This window comes from Chiloscyllium plagiosum, chromosome 1 (genome assembly GCF_004010195.1).
Source record: "Chiloscyllium plagiosum isolate BGI_BamShark_2017 chromosome 1, ASM401019v2, whole genome shotgun sequence".
In the NCBI taxonomy this organism is placed as follows: domain Eukaryota; kingdom Metazoa; phylum Chordata; class Chondrichthyes; order Orectolobiformes; family Hemiscylliidae; genus Chiloscyllium; species Chiloscyllium plagiosum.
The window spans coordinates 12,191,940-12,214,567 of NC_057710.1; the positions used below are offsets into that span (position 1 = coordinate 12,191,940).

Below are 22,628 nucleotides of genomic sequence, written 5' to 3' on the forward strand. Positions count from 1 at the left end.
ATTCAGAAATGAACACAGATGAAGTACATAATCAAACAAAGAACTATTTGATTTTGAGAAGATTTGTAGCTCAGGTTGAGGTTCTGGATGTAGGTTTGTTCGCTGATCTGGAAGGTTCGTTTTCAGATGTTTCGTCACCATACTAAGTGGTTACTCAGAGACTCACTGAAGAGATTACCTAGTATGGTGACAAAACAGCTGAAAACAAACCTTCTAGCTCAGCAAGCAAACCTACATCCAAAACAAACAACTGCCAATGAAGTACAGTATGTAATTGAGCATATGGGCTCCTGTGGTGTGCCTCCATGTTAGGAAGCCTGGGTTCAAATCCCATGTGCTCCATTGGTGTGTCAGGATATATCTGCACATATCGATATCTGTATTTGGCTGAGTTGGTAACCTGGTAAAAAAATTGCAATGTATGTTGCAATTAATATAGCAGTGCGAGAAAAGACAATGCAGTCCTCCAATCTCTGTCGTGACTATTTTGTGGTGGACGTTCAATTCCACAAAAGTGCTCAGTTTTTTAAAAATCCACTTTAGAGAAAGCCACAGGGCAATTTTTTAAGTCTCTAATGCACCCTCCCTCCTGGGTTTTCCAGGTTCCTCCACTACCCACAGTCAAAAAAATACATTCCAGATGTTGAGGGGGCGGGGCAAAGGGGAGGAACCGACCATGTTCAAAATCAACGGTGGGGGTGGGGAGTAATTGTGCCACTGCCTCGAAACATTAAAATCAGTATCAAAATCACCCACTTTAGCTCAAAAACAGAGCGAGATTTTAAAACTCACACTGATGGCAAATGAAACCGTAGAACGGTGGGAACCCGCGTCGCGTACGTTGTAAGGCAGCCTCTAGCCTCCCCTATCTTTCTCCTGTCCCCGCAGTTGGTATTTGCTCGGCTGCCATTCATGATGAAATGCCGGTGATGGCTCCCGTTGCGTGATTACTCCTCGATTATCTCGACCCGGCTTCACGCCCCGCCCACCGACCGGCGAGACGGTGACAACAACAACAACGGAGACGAAGGAAGAAGAAGAAGAAGAAGAAGGAAAAGCACCTTTTGTTTCAAAAATAAGCGAGAGCAGAAAAGGAGCTGCGATGCTATCGATTCTCCAAGAGGCTTGTGCGGGAAAGGCGCGGCCGCTGCCTGCCTGGAGGAACGTGCGGTCGGAAACTTTCAGCCCGTTTGTCAGGTAGAGCGAGCGGCCGTTAATGGAACGCGATTCAAATATTCAAACGCCCGGGGCTTGTGTCCGCGCGCGGGGTGGGGGGGGGGGACCGTCGACAGGCACCGGACCCCTGCCTCACCGATCATCTCTTAAACCCGCAGGGCGCCTGGCAATTTCTGTTGTAGAAATAGCAATTTCTGTAAATAACCTTTAGAATGCTATTCGGTTTCCTCTTGTTCTTTGCATTTTTTCCTTCTGATAGGGAGGAAAATAAAAATACTCTCCCCGGTTTTGTCCCCGTCAAATCCAACCCCATGATTGCATTAGGATGTCATTTTCTTTTGTGTGGAACTGATTTTTTTCCCGTTATACCGTAGCGTTTCGTTTCAGCTCTGAAGGGACGCAGTACCAGATCATGTGTGATCTGTCTCGTTTTTTTTTCTCCCCCTCGTTATTTTGTGCCCCATTGTGGCTCTCCTGCGCCTTCCCACGTCTCTGGCCATCCTACCCCGATCTTCCCCTTTCCTTCCTAACCCTGACTCTGGCTACCTGTGACTCTCTCTCATACATGCCCCTCCTGCCATCATTTCCCACCCACCCCTCTCTTCTGATGTGAGTGGGCAACCTATTAATCTGAGATTATGACCTCTGGCCCTGGACTCTCCCACAAGGTGAAACAAACTTTCCACATCTACCCTGTCAAGTCTCCTCGGAAACTTGTAGGTTTCAATAAGGTCGCCTGTCATTCTTCTCTCCTGAGCCTTTCTTTTCTTCCTTACCAGGGATTCTGCAAAGTGAAATTGCCTCCACTGCAAGTAAATCTTTCCTTAGATAAGGGGCTCAAAACTGTTTATAGTACTCCAGCTGTGGTCTAACTACTACATTGACAAAGCTTCCCTACATTTATATTAGATTCCTTTGGGGAAAAAAAGGCAAGCCTTCCATGTGCCTTCCCTATTAACTGCTGAACCTGGATGCTGGATTTTTGTAATTTGCTGCAACTTCCGGCAGTCTTTAGCCATTTAAATAAAATTTAACTCCTCTATCCTGGCCACAGTGCATTACCCCATATTTTCGTATATTGTATCTTCTCACTACAGCTTGACAAGTGATATATGGCACCCAACAAAGCATTGGTGTTTGATATTTCGTGGTTCTTATTTTGACAGGTAATGCAGGAAACTGATTTCTGAATTATTATATAATGGTGACCTTGGTGCATCAAGATCTTTTTCTAAAATTATTTATTTTTATTGTTAGCTAAGAGCTTTGTTTATGTGCAACATTTAGTAATTAAAATGAGTTCAAATTTCTAAAATGCATTGGATAATTATATGTTTGTCGTGGTCTGCTTTAAATGTGGCTATGAACCTTCTGTTATATTTTCTGTATTTAAGCTTTGAGGCCTGAGGCACTGTGTGTAATTAGAGAGTACACAAAGAAAATTCAGGGCCTTTGGGCATTGAAAGAAATTACTTTGTGAACTTTTTTTGTGTCAGATGGTTTCGTGAACAAGGATGAAAAAGCTTCATGCTTGTCTCCAACTCCCGTATTTCTCTTCATTTGGATCGTGCAATGTGAGAATAGAAAGCAATGATGCAAGCCATGTTGGAGCATGTGCAGTTTTTAACAAACCTTTGCAGATATTTATTCTGATGGGCTGAGCCAGCTACACCCCACTGAGTTCAAGACTTATTTTGCTAATTACATTTTAAAGTAACATTTTTCTTTTTTTTTGAAAGTGTGGATGAAACAAGTCAGAATAGAAATTGATTATTATTCTTTCTTTTTTCTAACTTCTTTTGATATTTTTCAAGTCTTTTTTTCATGTTGTTATCAACCAGACCAAACCTCTCAAAAAATATTAAGGAGACAGCCCAGATTCTAACGTCATTCTCTTTTAAAGGCAAGTGTAAGGTGATGTGTTCCAGATACAATTTGATTGGTCAAATTACTCAACTTCAAACAAAACACAGTACAATTAAAACAAAATACAATAAAAACAAAATACAATACAGTTAAAACACAAACAAAATAAAAAGAAAAGAATAGGTGTAACTGTAATGCTATTGAAATGCTTAACAAAATAATAATCAGTTGTTCCAATATAATATCCCCATAAACACAACCTTTCAGTAAATTCAGTAAAATAGATTTTCTCACATGCAATTCTAGCAGCAGGTAGAAAACTCCAGATTTTAGCAGTATCAGAGGAAGAAGAGCTTTCACATCCAACTTCAAGATCCCAGCAACTGCTGCTGTTCAACCTGTCAAACATAGTGGCATAAATGAGTCTTGGCTGAATTAATTAATTTAGAAAAGAGATGTGATGCTGAAATTTCAGCTTGTGTTCCCCATTTTGGATCCTGACCCCAAATGTGTCAAGCTTTGTTTCAGGTTCTGCTTCAAAATCTTTGATTTGAATTGGATCAGCAATTGGCTGAGTGACAAGGTGCAGTGGATGGTGATTTGAGGGGTGTTTTCCCAACTGGAAGTCTGTGCCCAGTGAGGTTGAGAAGCAGTCAGTGTCGTAGATTCTTTATTTTTATTTCTTGCAGCTCCTGATATGTTGGGTTTCTCCATTATTGAGCATGGGATATTTGTGGAACCACCTTCCCAGATGATTATTTAATTGTTCACATCATGCACAACTGGAGTTGCAGGACTGCATAGTTTGGGCTAAATCTATTGCTGTGGAATCCATTGACTCTGTCCATCACTGATGTACTGTCTTGGAGCATCCCAAAAATCTATATCACCCATCAGTCACCAGAAATTGAATTCTTAGTCATCCATACCATGTAGCAAGGATACTGTTGGACAATGAAGCAAAGCACATTATCTGTAATTAACTGGAAAAAAAAAACTGGCAACTGGAACTGGAGAAAGTGTTAAGGAGGTCTGACATATGAGAAAGCAGTGAGAAAGGACAACATTGTACCAGAATTCCTGAAACAATTTGAACCCTTTGCTCATGCCTGGCTGACGTGTTCTACTCAAAAAGCAATGCATCAAACTCGATCCTTGTCGGGTAGCTTATGTCAAAAGTCCATGCTGTTCCAAAATCGGGAAAAGACCTCACCTCAGCCAACTTTGAACTGATTATACTAATTTTTGAATGCTGTAAGACTTTTGAGCATCTTATCCTGTGGAGCATATCTCGAGAAGGAGACCCCAACTTGAATGTCAACTTAACTGATTTGCATATGGGACAGATCATGTTATTGAGTTTGGATCCACCAATATGGAAAATAACATTTCATAAAACTGGACTTGAGCAATGTGTTGCTGAACCTCACAGATGCCTATGATACATTATGGTTCACTGACCTGCTCCTAAAGCTATCCAGAGTGCTTTCAGCTTTGTTTGGGACAGTTGTTGAAATATGTATTTGTACTGGGTATTTTAGAGTCCACCTTAAGCAGGGAAAGAGACGCATGGCAAATGCACTGTCCAAGGTGTCAGTGTAAACCACAACAGTGTTGAACATACAAAATACAAAGTTAAAAATCACACAACTTTGTACACCCCAGTCCAACACCGGCCTCTCCAAATCATGATACAAAATACATGCCAACAGCCACTTCTCTCCAGTTTGTTCGTTCGTTCATTCCAATCTCCTCTGTGTCACTCAAGCCCCCTTCTCTGTACTTGGTACTGTTTCATAGTAAAGACATCACATTGTTCAGACATCTCCAGCACAAGGAATTATCTGTCAATCTACCTATAAACTTATTTTTGACATTCACATGCCAGACTAATAAAATAATTGCATGTCTGTATGAATGCTTCGAGACTAAAGCATGATCCTAACCCAGTGGGACTTTGTCCTTTTGGGGGCATCTGAAAAAAATGGCAGCTTAGATCCAAACTAGAGTGGACTTATTTGACATACTTGCTGGATGTAAATGGGATATGCTGCTACAATATTCGAGACATTGGGGTCATTTCTATCATATTCTATGTCAGAGCATTGTGTACCTTTTATGACATTGGTCATCACGGTCGCCATTTTGTTGACACCCTAGTTGAATGCATCAATGTGCATCATAACCAGAACCTAGCCCACTTCCATGCAAACGACATGTCCCTGAGCATATACCAACAGGTGGAAAACCTATCAGCTGGTTGAAACTGTCTGCAGTGAACTTCATTTACCATCCATGATGATCTCCATAATCCTCTTGCAGCCTATCCACAGACGGCAACCTTCCTTGGACATTTCTTTGGATATAAGGAATAAGAAGCATTGAATTTTACCAACAAGTTCTTTGTGACCAATGCTATCTGTCCAACGATAAGCTTTGAACTACAATGCTGAGAGTATTGTTTGCGAAACGGGTTCAGAACAAACCAACCTCCTCGATTGGGGTTGCAGTAAAAACAGTCATGCACTTGTGGAGAGACAGACTGTACTGCTTATTATTGAGGATGTCCCTTCTGAAAACTGTGATGGACTAATCACCTTATTTGCTGAATTTAAAATGATTACTTGGCTTTAGGTATTTGCATTTGCTAGATAAAATAACTTGTCATATAAATCCATTTTGTGCTAACATCTTTGAAAATAAATCTGTTACCTTTAGGCTGAGCTGATTTGTGACTTCAAATCCAAGGCAATATTGTTGACTCTTAACTGCGTTTGAAGCAGTCTCGTAATAAACTCAGTTGTATTTTTTACAAAAAGGTTTATGACCACTTTATCCAGGACAATTAGAGTTTGTTAATAAGTGCTGATTTTGACCGTGACTCCCACATGCCATAATGAATATAAAATTCATGACGTAATTGGAACTGGAAAATATTATCTATAAAATATATTTGAGCAGGCTACAGATTACCTGCAGTTATTCAATTTTAATGACTTTGCTGTTATTTTCCTATAGTGAATTTCTTTATCTTCAGGCTGTACGAATCTTGGCAGTTCTTAACTCTGTCATCAAAACAAAAATGGCTATTTAAACTGTTTTGAGTCTAAATGTAGGTTAGGATGTTATGACATTGGCTAAACCCTCCTCCTTAATTTAAACCAGCAACACAAAAGTTTTATCCCGTCCAGTAATCTGTGAAAATTCAAGAGGCCAAGAACTAGTTAAAGTAAAAAGTAACAACTTTATTTCTTAAGGTATAGCAGAATAATTAACTAACAACTATTTACAATTCCTTCCTCTAACCTATCTTTTACTTGCCCTTCTATAGTCTGATAAAACCCCCAATTGAAACTTACAAAAATTCAAGTTTTCAAAGCCAGCCAGCTATTGAATCTTCTATTTGGATCTTCCGGTGTCTTCCTTTCTTATTCTTTTAGGGATTATGCTTCACAGATCACAGATTGATTAAAGTACCTTTTGAAAGCTATTCCCCGGGCATTCTGCAGATGTCATTGGCTTGGCAGTTCTCCTCCCAACTGTTCAATTTTACTCATTCATATACCTGCAGAACATCGGATTGTGTCATTAGCTTTTTAGATTGAATTTAGTATATTGACAAACTTGATTGGAGTTTGGTATTTTTTGGGGCATAATTTAAACTGGCCGAATTCAAATCTGTTTTATTGTTTCCAGGCAACCCAGCTTATCTAGCTTTCGACCAAGTGTTATGTTGTTACCTTATTCAGAACATGTGGTGCTGTCAGGTAGTTCTGCTAGCTTTTAATGCTCTTAAAGGTACAGTACGTCCACATCTTCATAACATCGGGTTTTGAGAGGGTTGTAATGGCTTGTTTCAATATGTTGTAGTTCCAGTTAATGGTGATATTAGACATTCATATGTTGTATGAAACCTAGTTTAGTGGATTTTTTTTGCAATTGTTTACTGTGTTGGTCAGTTACTGAACATATTCACATGAAATTGTTTATGTACTTTAATCAAACGAACACCAGTTTGTAACACCAACAAAAAGGCTACATGTGTATACATGAGACTTTGAAAAATCTTAGCATAAACAGCAATCCTTTTCCCAGTAAGATCTTTTACAGACACAATCCCAATGTAATATCATTTCCAACAAAAACCGAAGTTGGTAGAAAAGCTGAGCACTTCTGGCAGCATTTGTGAAGAGAAATCAAAGTTGGTGTTTCAGGCCCAGTGACTCACAATGTCAACTTTGATTTCTCTTCACAGATGCTGCCAGATCTGCTGAGCTTTTCCACCAACTTCGGTTTTTGTTTCTGACTTAGGGCATCCACAGTTCTTTTTGGTTTTTGTATAATATTATTTCTATCTTAACTGTTAAATTTCTTAAATTTGGAAGTTTTAGGACTGCTTTCCAGTTTTGACAGTTTGGGCTGCCACAAAGTAAACTTGCCTTCTGACATGAAACTGTTGTTTTCATTTTCAGTCTGATTGTGGCCCCTGATCTGTTTTTGTTTACTGTAAAAGTTTAACATTGTCAACATTTAATTACTTAACTTTCCAGATAGTTTATGATTACTTATTAACATCTTGGATAATGGCATGGAAAGTCATATATCCAAATTTGCTGATGATAGTGTTAGGTTTAGACTTGCATTTATTGTCACATGTATTTTTTTTTAAAGTGCAGTGAAGTGTGTTTTTGTTTGTTATACAGTGTTGCTATGCTCTCTCACCATCTTGAAATACTGAATATATTGCAAGATTTTACTGCAATAGAGTTCTTCTTTCTTCTTGTTCCTCCTCTGCTGCTCCTTCAGTCACTGCTTGACATGGGCTGGAGTTTCAGAAACAGGCTCCTAGGTCTCAATAACAGGCTCAGAGGTCTCAGTAATGGACCTTCGCTGCCAATCTGTGACTGCCAGCTCTGAGCTAGAGCTATAGGTCTGGGTTCTGTCCTTCTAAAATTACAAAGGGATATTGATAGCTTAGGTGAATGGGCAAACCTGTGGCAGATATAGTTAAGTAGACAATCTCACTAATTCATATTTTGGATCATAAAATCATAAATAAGTATTTTCTAAATGATATGAAGTTACAGTGGGTTTCCAGAAAGAGTTGGGGTCTCTGGTGTTTTGATCATTAAAATGCCAGAAATAGGGAGAGAGGAAAATCAATAAAGCTGATTGAGTGTTGGTCTAGAAGGCTGGAGTACAACGATGTGTATGTTATGCTGCAGCCAGACAAAACCCTGATTAGACTCCATTTGGGGTACTAGAATAGATCTGGGCACCACACTTTAGTAAGGACAGATTGCCTTTGGAGAGAGATGAAGGCATTTGGCATGCTTGGCTTCATTGGTCATTGAGTACCGGAGTTGGGGTGTCATGTTGTACAGGATATTGGTTTGGTCAGTTCTGGTCTTCTTGCCATAGCCTTTCATGTTTAACAACATCTTTCCTATCAGGGGAGGCTGAATAGGCTGGGGCTGTTTTCCCTGGAGTGCCAGAGACTGACTGGTGACATTCGTAGAGGTTTATAAAATCACGAGGGGCATAGATAGGGTGAATATCCAAGGTCTGTCTTCTCTACATTTCGGGAGTCCAAAACTAGAGGGCATAGTTTAAAGTGAGAGGGAAAAACATTTAAAAGGATAAAAACATTTAAAAGTGATAGGCAACATGATTTTGTGCAGTGGAGATCATGCCTTACCAACTTAATAGAGTACTAGGGATTGTGGGAGACATAGCAGTTTGGATAAGTAATTGGCTTACTGAAAGAAAACAGAGGGTTGTAGTTGATGGAACATGTTCGTCTAGGATGCAGAGCTAGGCTGAGAGGTGGCAAATGGAGTTTAAAGTGGACAAGTGTGAGGTGATACGGAGTAATTGGAATGCAGAGAACTGGGCGAATGGTAGGATTCTAGGGAGTGAGGATGAGCAGAAGGATCACTGTGTCCATGTACACAGATCCCTGAAAGTTGCCACCCAGATTGACAGGGTTGTTGAGAAGGCATACAGTGTTTTGGCCTTTATTAATAGAGGGATTGAGCTCCGGAACCAGGAGCTTATGCTGCAGCTGTACAAAGCTCTGGTGCGGCCACACTTGGAGTATTGTGTGCAGTTCTGGTCACCGCATTATAAGAAGGATGTGGAAGCTTTGGAGTGGGTGCAGAGGAGATTTACTAGGATGTTGCCTGGTATGGAGGGAATGTCTTATGAGGAAAGGCTGAGGGCCTTGAGGCTGTTCTCGCTAGAGAGAAGGTTGAGAGGTTACTTAATAGAGACAGACAAGATAATCAGAGGGTTAGATAGGGTGGACAGGGAGAGCCTTTTTCCAAGCATGGGGAAGGCAAACACGAGGGGACACAACTTTAAAGTGAGGGGCGATAGGTATAAGACAGATGTCAGAGGTAGTTTCTTTACTCAGAGAGTAGTAAGGGTATGGAATACATTGCCTGCAATGGTGGTAGATTCACCAAGTTTAAGTTCATTTAAGTCTTCATTGGACAGGCACATGGATGTAAATGGAATAGTGTAGATGGATGGGCTTCAGATTAGTATGACAGGGCGGCGCAACATTGAGGGCCGAAGGGCCTGTACTGCGCTGTTATGTTCTATGTACTTTGAGGAAGTGACCAAGTTGATAGATTAAAGAAGGGCTGTTGATGTTATATACATGGATTTTAGTAAGGCGTTTGATCAAGTTCTCCGTGGTAAACTAATAGAGAAAGTGAAGTCACATGGTGTGTAGGGTGTTCTAGCTGGGTAGATAAAGAACTGGTTGAGCAACAGGAGACAGTAGTTTCTCGAAATGGAGAAAGGTGACCAGTTGTGTTCCACAGGGGTCAGTGTTGGGGCCACTGTTGTTTGTGATATACATAAATGATCTAGAAGAGGGCACTGTTGGTATGATCAGTAGGTTTGCAGATGACACGAAGATTGGTGGAGTAGCAGAAACCATAAGGGACTGTCAAAGAATACAGGAGGATATAGATAGACTGGAGAGTTGGGCGGAGAAGTGGCAGATGGAGTTCGATCCAGACAATTGTGACGTGATGCATTTAGGGAAGACTAATTCTAGAGTGCACTATACAATGAACGGAAGAGCCTTTGGAAAAGTTGATGGGCGGAGAGATCTGGGAGTGCAGGTCCATTGTACCCTGAAGGTTGCTGCACAGGTGGATAGAGTGGTCAAGAAGGCATCTGGTATGCTTGCCTTCATTGGACGGGGTATTGAGTATACGAGCTGGCAGGTCATGTTAAAATTGTACACGACATTGGTTCGGCCGCATTTAGAATACTGTGTACAGTTCTGGTTGCCACATTACCGAAAGGATGTGGACAGAGACAAGCTTTTTCCCGAGGTGAAGGATTCAATAACAAGAGGTCACGCTTTCAAGGTGAGAGGTGTAAATTTTAAGAGGGATACATGCGGCAAGTGCTTGACACGGTGGTGGGTGTCTGGAACATGTTGCCAGCAGAGGTGGGCGACCGGTTTAGACAGAAGGTTTGGATCGGCTCAGGCTTGGAGGGCCGAAGGGCCTGTTCCTGGGCTGTAAATTTTCTTTGTTCTTTGGATCTAAGGAGCAAGTTTTTCTTCATACAATCGATGGTGCATGTATGGAATGAGCTGCCAGAGAAAGTGGTGGAGGCTGATACAATTAGAAGGTCAAAAAGGCATCTGGATGGTTATATGAATAGGAAGTAGATTAATTTAGGATATCTGGTTAGAATGGACCAGTTGATTCCAAGAGTCTGTTTTCACGCTGTACATCTCTGACTACCTTTAAACATTTATGCACATGCACCTCTGATCATTTCCACAATCACACTACCAAATCAATATTACATTTTTTTTTCTGACTCTAAGCAGTATTTAGTACTAATTGTCACAAACTTTCTCATGCACATAACAATCCTGTATATGATAGATAAGAGCGATTGGAATTATTTTCCTGCATCGGTTAGTTGTCATAAAAACCAATGTCGTTCACTAATGCCTTTGAGGGTGGAAATCTGCCACCCTTACTTGTTGGGGCCTGCGATGGAATGCAAGCCATTCAGTTCAAGGACAATTAGTGATGGGCAAATTATGACCCAACCAGCAACATCCAAACTTGATGGTATCGAGTTGGAAAAAACCTGCCCTAGAAAAAGGAAATTAATGAAATAAGGGGGGTGCCAACACAAAATTAAAGGCCACATTTGCTCATTCAAAATTATTTTTAACTGACTGCAGTGCTAACCTACAAAATCTGTGCTCATAAGCTGTCACACCCTTCTCAATATAAAACATAGTAAGAAGCAACTTAACAGCAAACAGCTTTCTTGCAAGGTAGTATTTTGGGGTTGGAGCATGTTTTAGAATACCAGACTCTGCATGTACTTCAAAAGATCTGTACGTCACATCTTACTAAATGCATAGAAGTAGACTGTATAGTTAGTTTATTTCCAGCTTTCCACCAAATGCATAATTTAGATTACATCCTTTTTAAATAATTGTGATAAAGATGTGTGTGTGTGTGTGTGTGTGTGTGTGTATATATATATAGGAATTTGGATTTTAAAGTAAAGAGGTTTTTCATTTTAATTCTGCAAAGGCAATTTCTTTAACGTCACATGGTCATTTTTGACTAGTGAGTTCAAACATTGAACTAGTTATGTATCCAGATGGCTAATTCTCCCCGTGTTTCATGTGATCTAGCCTTGTTATCCAATCCACCATGTGGAATCTTCTTGAATGTCTTACTGAACTCTTATGTAGACAAAGTCAACCATCCTGCCTTCATCAGTCCTCTTTGTCACTTCTTCAAAAAGCTCGATCGAATTAGTGAGACACAATTTTCCATTCACAAAGCCCTGTTCACTATCTCTAATCAGTCCCTGTTTTTCTAAATACATGTATAGTAAATCCTTTCCCTCAGAATCCCCTTCAACAACTTGCCCACCACTGATGTCAGGCTCACCAGTGTACAATTCCCTGACTGTTCCTTATCACCTATCTTAAATAGTGGCACCATGTAAGCCAACCTCCAGTCTTCTAGCACCTTACTTGTGGGTATCGATACAAATGACATGTGTTGACAGAGCAGTTAACAATGCAATGGGTCATGAACTAATTAAACACAAATTTTGAGTAGAAATGCAAGGAAATTATGCTGGACATTTTATAAAGCTCTGGTTTGCTCACAACTAGAGTATTACATCTAGTTCTGATCACAAGGCTTTATGAAAGACACAGGGATCTATAAGAATGTGCTAAGGACATTGAATAAGAGTGGTTGCAGGGCCAAAGGAATTTATTTGGAAGCTTAGATTGGAGAAGATTTTGTTCTGGGAGCAAGGAAGATCTGGATAGGAATGTGCAGTATTATGAGTGGTTTAGCTTCGGTACAGAAGATAAGTGATTCCAACTAGTATAATCCAGAGTCCCAGTTTAATGTTCTGGCCATGTGAGTTTAAATACCACTATGCCAGCTGGTCAAACTTGAACTCAACAAAAATATGGAACAAAAAGCCAATGTACCATACAATCATTATCAATTGTTGTAAAATGTAGTACACTCATCCTTTTTGGGGAAGAAAATCTGCCATCGTTATCTGGCCTGGGATCCATTTGATGTCAGACCCACAGCAATATTATTTTCTCTTAACTAGGCACTGACCTGTCCGGGCAAAAAGGGATGAATGACAAATGCTGGGCCCAACTGGCAACACTCTTGTCATACCATGAATGAATATTTTTTTAAAAAACCTGATGTGCAAGCTTGAGGACACCTATTTAAGATGGAAATTTCAGCCGGTATATGTGAAGAAGAGCTTTTGCAAATGGTGATGATGCAGAACTTGCTATCTGAGAGTAGTTGAAATGGAGATCCTAAGTCATTTAAAAAAAAAGCATGGATACTTTAGGAAAATAGACTTGTAGGTTGGGACTGACTGAAATGCTCCACAATGAGATAACATTTATTTGATGGGCTGAATATCGTTTCCTGTGTTGTAGTAATACTCTCTCTAAGAAAACACTATTGAAATTAAACTTCTACTTATGGGAAAAGAATAAGTTTTATTGAGAACACAAAATTTGGCAAGGCCAAAGAATGAAATTTTAGTTCCTTGAGTCAAGAGATTTTCATTTTGTAACATTTGGAGGCTGGATTGGATCACAGATTTTCTGTAGTATTTTCTTGTCTGTTTGATTCCTGAAGCTTTCTGAAATAAAATCTGTGATTTGCATGCAATGTAAGTTAGTTTTTGTCACAAGAAATAGATTTGGGAACTTAAATTATGTTTTGAGTTGAGTATGCAAGCCATGCAAAGCCAAATATGTCAAATAATAACTGCCTTGTTTCAGAGAATGGAATGTTTGTGTTGCCATGGTTGGGGCTGAAGTAGCATATTCAGATTTATTTCCATTCTATTGTGAGCCACTTAATGTTAATGTGATAATCTGCTGATGACCTCCATGTTGCCTGTAATTTCAGTGAAATGTTATTGGATTATTAACTGGATAGAAGCCATGATTCAGTTTCACACAATGCTGTGCATTATTCTCTGGTGAGAAAGAGAGTATTCTGAGGTATTCTGAATTCAATTCACGTATCGTACTTCCTTTATGATTTGTATAATCAGGTTTCAAGTGATGACTGCAAATTCTTCCATCCAACCATAATCCCCTTTTTCATGAATTTTGATAGACATTATAATTTGATCAGAGGAGCAGCATCCTCTATCAATTTATTAATAATGTTTGTTTAGAAGAAAAAATGAATGTTAAGATGTCTGACCAGCAAAATTCAAAATGTAGGCTATTCCATCCTTAAATTTCCATACATTTTGGAATCTTGGTCCTTTAAAATCTATACTGTAAAAGTATTTTGAAATTTGCTTGAAGAAACTTTGGGGTGATAGATGAAAGGAAGCTGTTGCAAGTTAAGAAAATGGCAGTCAATTTTGACATAACCACAGCTTTACAGAGAGAAGCATACGGAGATCAATCAGTATGTTGGAATAGTTAAATCTAGAGGTAACGAAGTGAGCTACCATTTTTGAAACACTTAAACTTCTTTGAGAAATAAACACACAAATGTACAACTGTGAATGTTGGAGAAACACAGACCTGGCAACATCTGTTGAGGGGGAAAAAAAACAAGTTAATATTTCACATCCAGTGACCCTTTGTCTCAAACTTTGTTTTTCTCCCAACAGATGCTATATGTCTCCAGCACACATTTTATTCTGTTTTGGATTCTTTGGACTTGATTGTGTGGATATGGAAAGGTTGCTTCTGTGTTGATTGTTATGAGGTTAGTCAGTTGGACATGATAGAAAATGAATTCCTTGATTGGGGCTGTTAATCTCGTCCAGTCAGAGAGCCCAAGCTGACATAAAAAGAGGAGTGTCAGAGCTATTGACACTCCAGCACCGAACTTGAAGACTGTTCTTGTGGAAGTTAAGGGTAACCTGTGACAGGATACTGTCCTCCGTGGAGTTGATTCAGTGGCGACGGGAGTAAGGCCTGATCTTGAAGTCTCAATAAATTTCTTTGAGTAGCGGTCAGCATTTCTTATATTGTGCCTTTTATTTGTGAAGCTTCACTCATTTGATTCTGCTATTGAGGACTGGACCAATATGTGGCAAGTTTTTTTTTTGGGCAAACAGCATTGTGACTTTGGATAGGCAAAGATAGTCAGCATGGCTTTTTTGTGTGGGAGGTCATGTCTCATTAATTTGATTCGTTTTTTTGACAAAGTAACAAAGAGGATTGAGGGCAGAGCAGTAGACGTGATCTATGTGGACCTCAGTAAGGTGTTTGACAAGGCTCCTTGTGGGAAACTGGTTAGCAAGGGTTAGATCTCATGGAATACAGGGAGAACTAGCCATTTGGATACAGAACTGGCTTGAAGGTAGCAGATACATGATGGTGGTGGAGGGTTGCTTTTCAGACTGGAGGCCTGTGACCAGTGGAGTGCCACAACAATCTGTGCTGGGTCCCCTACATTTGTCATTCATGTAAATGATTTGACTGTGAACATAGGTCATTTTCAAGACTCTTACACGAAATTTCATCCCCTGCATCAAACTGTCTCTCTTGCTTAGCAGAGTCTTTTGATTATGGGCAGCTGTACACAGATAAATAGTATATTTTATGTGTTGTTCTTTCTTTTTGTAGCAGCAGTCGTCTTCGACATGTTCAAGCTATTCTACGTTACAGCAGCAAATCAAAATCTGATGGAATTCTCTGCATTCTGGGTATGTTTGGTCTGAATGTTCTTGCATTGAAGTTTTGACCACAATGATTTATCTCTTATTGTGTAAACAATTTTACTAAAACTTTTGCTTCCCTTGGCATGAAGAAGGTAACTTAATAGTTAGGTACTCAGAGTACCTTTTTGAGATTTATTAGTCCAATGTTTTGCCTTTGGCTACCATTCAGTTCAAATGAAAATATGAGAGGTGTAATCTCTTTCACTTTTCATCAAAATGGTAAGATCGTGGGAACTAGAAACTAGTATTTGGGATGAGCTTTGATGTCAACTCAGATACATCAAGCTGAGAAAAATATTGAGGTGCATCTTCCCTTTTCTCGCTAAACCAGAGTTGTACCCAAGATCTTTTTGGAGGGGTTTCTGCCTTGAGATTTATTGCTGAATCTTAAACTCACTGCATTATCTTCCTGTGGAATCCGTCATGTCTGATTCCTGCCATGGACCATTTCAGAACAATTTGGCACACGAAAGATCAGCACCCCTTGCACTCCCATCATCCTTGAAAGGCAGCTGTGCCCCCAGACAATGGCTGATAATCCAGTATTGCCCCTGACCGGCAACATCATGACACAGCAGCCATAAAGCCATGCTGCTCATGGCTGACATGGTTGATAACCGCTTGCTTATTCAACTCCATTCTCTCACCCTAGACAGTGAAATATAGAATCAAAGGAAATGGAAGCAAGGCCCTTTGACCCTGCTCCCACATTCATTGTGATCATGGCTGATTTGATTACTTTGTTCCTGCTTTCTCTCTGTACCCCTTGATCCTTTTTAGCCATAAGAACTACATCTAACTACTTGAAAATATTCAATATTTTTGGCCTCAACTGCAATCTCTGATTGGGAATTACACAGGCTCACCATGCTGGGTGAAAATATTTTCCTCATCCGAGTCCTAGATGATCTACCACGTAGAGAATTCTGAGACTGAGACTCCTTAGTTCTGCACTGCCCAGTCACTGGGAGCACCCTTTTGTAGCTACAGAATCACAGGTTTTATGTTCATAAGAGGAGACTGTTTTGGCCAATTTTGCCTGCACTGGCTCATCAAATGAGCCTTATTACCTCGTGCCAATCCCCTGGTTTATCTACTGTGCATCTGTATGCTATTTGTACCCGAATAATCATCTTGTGCTCCTTTGAATGTCTCAATTGAACCTGCCACCTCTACACTTCAAAATAGTGCAGTCTGTATCCGAACTACATCCTGAATGAAAAAATTATTTTTCTGACTTCACCCTTGCTTATTTTGAAAATCAATTTAAATCTGTCCCCCTCTTTTTTTTTGTCTCTTTCCTTTTGAGTGCTTCTCCCTATTACCTTGAGTAGTTCTGTTAGAATTTTCTAGGATTCGATAGAACTTCCCCCTCCCCATAACTTTTTAAACTCAATAAATATTGTTCTAACCAATCCAGTCTCCCTTCATACATCAGTCCTGCCACACCAACTATCAGTTTGCTAAATATTTGTTCTGTACCTGTCGTAGCCAGAACATCCTTTCTCACATCAGGATGCTAAAACTGCATACAACGCTCCAGTTGTGGTTTCACCAGCTAGCAGTAAGCTATCTCTGGCCCTATGCTGGAATTCTCTTGTTACGAAGGCCAACGTGCTTCTTCACTATCTGCATGCTTACTTTGAGCAACTGGTATGCGAGATCAACCAGGCCTTGTTACAACTCCCTTTCCCGTTCTATCTCTATAATAGTCTGCCTTTCTTTTTGCTACTAAAGTGATCACCTCGCATTTATTCACATTACAGTACATCTGCGCAAAAGTTGGGTGGGTGAACTGTGAGGATGCAGCAAATATGCTTGAGAGAGATTTGGACAAATTGAGTACGTAGTCAAATGCATGGCAGATAGAGTCATAGAGATGTACAGCATGGGTTGGACCGAAGGGTCTGTTTCCATGCTGTACATCTCTATGACTCTATCTGCCATGCATTTGACTACATACTCAATTTGTCCAAATCTCTCTCAAGCATATTTGCTGCATCCTCACAGTTCACCCACCCACCCAACTTTTGTGCTGTCTGCAAATGTGGACATATTGCATTTATGTAGTAATATGTGTTGTGAATGACTGGCCTAAACCCAATCCCTCTGGTACCCCACTAGTCACTGGCTGCCATTCAGGGTGGAAAAAAGGCCTCTTTGTTGTGACCCAGTTTAGCCACCAGGCCACACATCTGATTTATCCATAGCTGCACCCTGTCTGAACACACTGCAGATTTTTATTGTTCCAGTGGGGAATATCTCCTACGGGAAAGCAATTGGACAAATCCAAGCATTAGTGTTTATTTACAGGCATCAAAAGTAAATGCATCCAAAACACACAGATGCTAAAGTTTGTCTCTTCCTCCATGTCTCTTTCACTCTCACTCGCTCACTCGCTCACACGCTCGCTCACTCGCTCACACTCCCCCATGGCAACAGGAGGAAACATTTTTTCCCACCACCAGCATTGGAAGGCCTTGGATTCAATCCCACCCTGGCAGATGATAGAATTTAAATTCAGTTTAAGAAAAAAAGTGGAATTGAGAATCTACTGATGACCCTGAAACTATTGTTGATTAACAGAAGAAAACTATCTTTACTAATACCTTCAGGTAAGGAAATCTGCCATCTTCACTTGGTCTGTCTTACATGTGACTTCAGGTCAACAGCAAAGTGTTTGACTCAATTTCCCTCTTAAATGGTCCAATAAGTCACTCAGTTCTATCAATTGCTAGAAAGTCTTTGTGAAGACACCTAGCATTAACCTAGGCACTGGAAAAGCCAATGATTTAAACAATGTGGTTGACTCTGCAAAATTCTCTTCACTAATCATGGAGGTTAGTACCAAAACTGGGGGAGCTGTCTCACAGACTATTTGAGCAGCAACCTGACATTGTCTATAAAGTATGATTCCGTGACTGTATCCTAGACAGCACCATCACCGCCTCTGGACATGTCCTGTCCAATCCGCAGGACCGACCCAGCAGAAGTAGCGGCATGGTGATCTGCATTTGCGAGAGAGTTGCCCTGGGACTCCTTGACATGGGGTCTGGACCCATGAAGTCTCATGGCTTCAGGTTTAACATGGGCAAGAAAACCTCCTTAGTGGTTATTATTCCTCCAAGTTGAACAATGCTTGGCGAAAGTGCTGAGGGTGGCAAGGGCACAAAATGTACTTTGGGTAGGGGGGAGGGTTTCAGTGTCTATCGCCAAAATTGGATCATAGCAGCACCACTGATTGAACTGTTAGATTCTGACTGGGGCATCTGGTGAGGGAAAAGCATGTTTGAGCACGTCCTAACCAATCTACTGACTGCAAATGCATTTGTCCATGGCAGTATCTGTAATAGCCAGTCCTTGTGGAGACAAAGTCCCACCTACACACTGAGAATGTTTTCATCATGTTGTGTAGCACTATCATTGTGCTAAATGGCACAGATTTCAAACAGATGTAACAATTCAAGAGTGCTGTGGGCCATCAACAATAGCAGAATTGTACTGCATAGTCTGTGGCCTCATGGGGCAGCCTACCACCCCGCTCAACTATTACCATCAAGCCAAGAGACTAACCCTGGTTCAATGGAGATTGCAGAAAACCATGCCAGAAGCAGCACCAGATATCAATCTGGTGAAGTGATCAAACAGGACTACTTGCATGCTAAACAGCATTAGTAGCAAATGATAAAACAGCAAAGCGATCCCTCAACCAATGGATCAGATCTAACCTCTGCAGTCTTGCCACATGTAGTTATGAATGAAGGTGGACAGATGGAAGAATAAACACATCAATGGAAATGATAAGGTTTAAGTATTTGCATGAGCATTCAGTTGAAGTTCCGAGTAGATGATCCATCCTGGCCTCCTCTGGTGCTCCCTACCATCACAGGTGCTAGTCTTTAGTTAATTTGATTCACTACATGTGATATCAAGAAACTGCTGGAGGCACTGGATACTGCAAAGGCTATGGACCCTGAGAAGTCTGTCAATAGACTTGTGTTCCATAATTTGCCACTTCCTTGCCAAGCTGTCTCAGTATAATTACGACACTGACATTGTGGAAAATTACTTGAGTACATTCTCAGAAAAAGTAGTACAAATCCAATCATCCTCTTAATGTTCAGATCACTTTCAGTCCAGAAAATTAATGGAAAGTGTCATTGACAGTCCGATGAAGCAGCACCTGCCCAGCAATAACCAATTTACTGATGCCCAAGGCCACTCAGCTCTTGACCTCCTGACAGCCTTAGTTCAAACATGGACTGAGGTGAGAATGACAGCCATTAACATAAAGGCCACAATTAATTGAGTGTGGCATCAAGAAACCAAAACAAAACTAGACTCTGGGAATCGGGGGAAAACTGTCTGCTGGTTCGAGTCATATGTGGCACACAGGAAGATGGTTGTGATTCTTGGAGGTCAGTCATCTCTGCTCCAGGAGACCTCTGAAGGAGTTCATGGCTGGGTGGTGTCCTAGGCCCAAGAATCTTCAGCTGCTTCATCAATGACCTTCCCTCTATCATCAGGTTGGAAGTGGGATGTTCGCCGATGTTCAGCATCATGTGCGGCTCCTCTGATATTAAAGCAATCCATCTTCAAATGCAACAGTATCTAGACAGTGTCCAGACTTGGACTGACATTTGGATGGGTATATGAATAGGAAGGGTTTAGAGTAATATGGGCTGGACGCTGGGAGGTGGGACTAGATTGGGTTGGGATATCTGGTCAGTATGGACGGGTTGGACCGAAGGGTTTGTTTCCATGCTGTACATCTCTATGACAAGTAGCAAGTAAAATTTGTGCCGCATAAATGTAAGGCAATAACAATCTCCAATAATAGATGAGCTAACCGCTACCCCTTGATATTCAATGGTGTTACCATCACAGAGTCCCCTACTACTGACCTCTTATGGGTTACCATTGACCAGGAACTCAACTGGACTCATCATATAAACACTGGCTACAAGAGCAGGTCAGAGGCTAGGAATCCTGTAGCAAGTAACACATTCTGACTCCCAAAGTCTGTCCACCATCTACGATACACAAGTCAGGAGTGTGATGGAATACTCACTGTGTGCAATCTATAAGATATACTGCATACATTCATCAAAAGTCAATAGCCAACACCTTCCAAACTTTCTTCACCTAGAAGTGCAGCAGATACATGGGAACACCAATACCTGCAAACCATTCACCATCCTGACTTGGAAATCTAACACTTCACTGTAAGGATCACAATACTGAAATTCTATCCCTAACCACATTGTGGGTCAACCTACAACCCTTGGGTGACAAGGTTTCAAGAAGGCAGATCACTACCATTTTCTAAAGGGTAACCAGAAGCAGGTGGTAAATGCTGGTGATTCCCACATCCACCAATTAGTTGGAAAATGTGCTAGTGAAAATGATTGGGCTAAAGACTGCTGAGTACCCTGGATCTGATGAAAGTATCCAAGAATATTAAAGTAAGTAGCTGCAGTGATAGTGGATGTACTGGCAAAAATCTTGCAGAAATCCTTAGATTCTGGCCAAGACCTAGAAAACTGCTAGTTAAATAAAGGAAAGGAGACAGATAGCTGCACAGTGAGCCAAATGTCTATTATTGGGAAAATGTTTGCATATTATAAAATGATGGAAAAGCAGAGCATTTAGAAACAAATCAAATGACCAAGCACAGTGAACATGGCGTCACACTTGAAATCATGTCTGACAAATTCATTTGAATTCTTTGTGGAGATATCAAGAAGATAAATAAAGTGGAAGCAGTGAAAATCTAATATATTTGGAATATTCAGAATGTATTTGAGGTACCACACATTAGGCTACTTAATTCTCGTCATACATTAATGATCTAGATAAAGATACTTTGCAAAGTTTACAGGTGACACTTAGGTGGTGAGACAGGTAGTGTTGACAGGTATGTTATGTACTTTGGGAGGATGAATAGACTCTTCTAAACTGGGTAAGGCTTCAGAAATCTGAAGCATCAAGGGACTTGGGAGTTGTAGTCCAGGATTCCATAAGGTTAACATGCAGGTTCAGTTGATAGTTAGAAAGGCAAATGCAATGTGCTGCAGAGGCTCTATAAAGCTCAGGTGAGACCACATTTGGAATATTATGAGCTGTGTTTGATCTAATATCGAAGGAAGGATGTGCTAACATTGGAGGGCATCTAGAAGAGGAGGATGACGAAAATAATCCTGAGAATGAGGAGCTTGTCATATGGAGCGTTGCAGGACTCTGATTCTGTCCTCGATAGAGTTTAGAAGCATGGGGGAGGGCATCTCATTGAGCTGGATAGAGTAGATGTGGGGAAGGTGTTTCCATTCCTCGTAGAGACTAGGACCTGAGAGCACAGTCTCTGAGTGTAGGGCTGACTCTTTAGAACTGAGATGAGGGAGAATTTCTTGAGTCAGTGGGTGATGAATCTGTGGAACTCGGTGACACGAAAGTCTATTGGGTGCACTTCAGCTCAGATTTTGGGGGTCCTGATGCATTAATCGTCCAAGTTCAGTGAGTATAGTGCACAATCTGCCATGGTACGATCAAAAGAACATTTTTGTCCTAATCCTGGTATCTAGCTGTTATCAGGAAAATATTTTCTGAGAACATTTGAACTGATGGAGTTTGTTTCTGTGCTGTATATCTCTCTGACTGACTCTAATAGAAGCAGCCTGAGTGGGTGTCATCAAGCTCTCTCCGATCCAGGATTTTTAGTTAGCTCTCAACAGTTGTACATGGGGTCTCAGCAGCAAATCTTTTCTGGCTGGTATCACTGAGTTTTCTCTCAGAAGTTTTGTTCTTTCTTCCTGGAATGTCTCATCATACAGGTCTCCCATCTGTTTTTTTGAATTGGCTTTTTTGTCAAGGGCGTGTTTGTAAATTGTTACTGTGGAGCAGTTAATGACAATAGTTATTGTATGTTTTATTGCGTTAAGTTTTCTGATAGTTATTCTAAGTTCCTCTTTGGCACTATAGTTAAAATATAAAACAAGTGGTAGATGTGATCTATATGGACTTCAGTAAGGCCTTCAACAAGGTTCCCCATGGGATACTGGTTAGCAAGGTTAGATGTCACTGAATACAGGAAGAAGTAGCCATTTGGATACAGAACTGGCTCAAAGGTAGAAGACAGAGGTGGTGGTGGAGGGTTGTTTTTCAGACTGGAGGCCAGCGACCAGTGGAGTGCCACAAGGATCGGTGCTGGGCCCTCTACTTTTTGTCATTTACATAAATGATTTGGATGCAAACATAAGAGGGTACAGTTAGTAAGTTTGCAGATGACACCAAAATTGGAGGTGTAGTGGACAGCGAAGACAGTTACCTCCGAT

The 22,628-nt window shown here is 40.7% G+C and overlaps 1 protein-coding gene across 4 annotated transcripts in view; it reads left to right on the top strand.

Moving 5' to 3' along the window:
• The first annotated feature begins 892 nt into the window (after positions 1–892).
• Positions 893–22,628, top strand: part of dnaaf9 (dynein axonemal assembly factor 9) — a 227,511-nt gene continuing 205,775 nt past the window's right edge. Inside the window, exons 1-2 of one of the 4 annotated variants that reach the window (XM_043696504.1) lie at positions 893–1,197; positions 15,203–15,282. In XM_043696504.1, coding sequence (XP_043552439.1) covers positions 1,103–1,197; positions 15,203–15,282 — 175 coding nt within the window. In that variant the 5' untranslated portion in view covers positions 893–1,102. The remainder of the gene's footprint in view (positions 1,198–15,202; positions 15,283–22,628) is intronic. The other 3 variants (XM_043696418.1, XM_043696328.1, XM_043696586.1) reach the window with 3 other exon arrangements.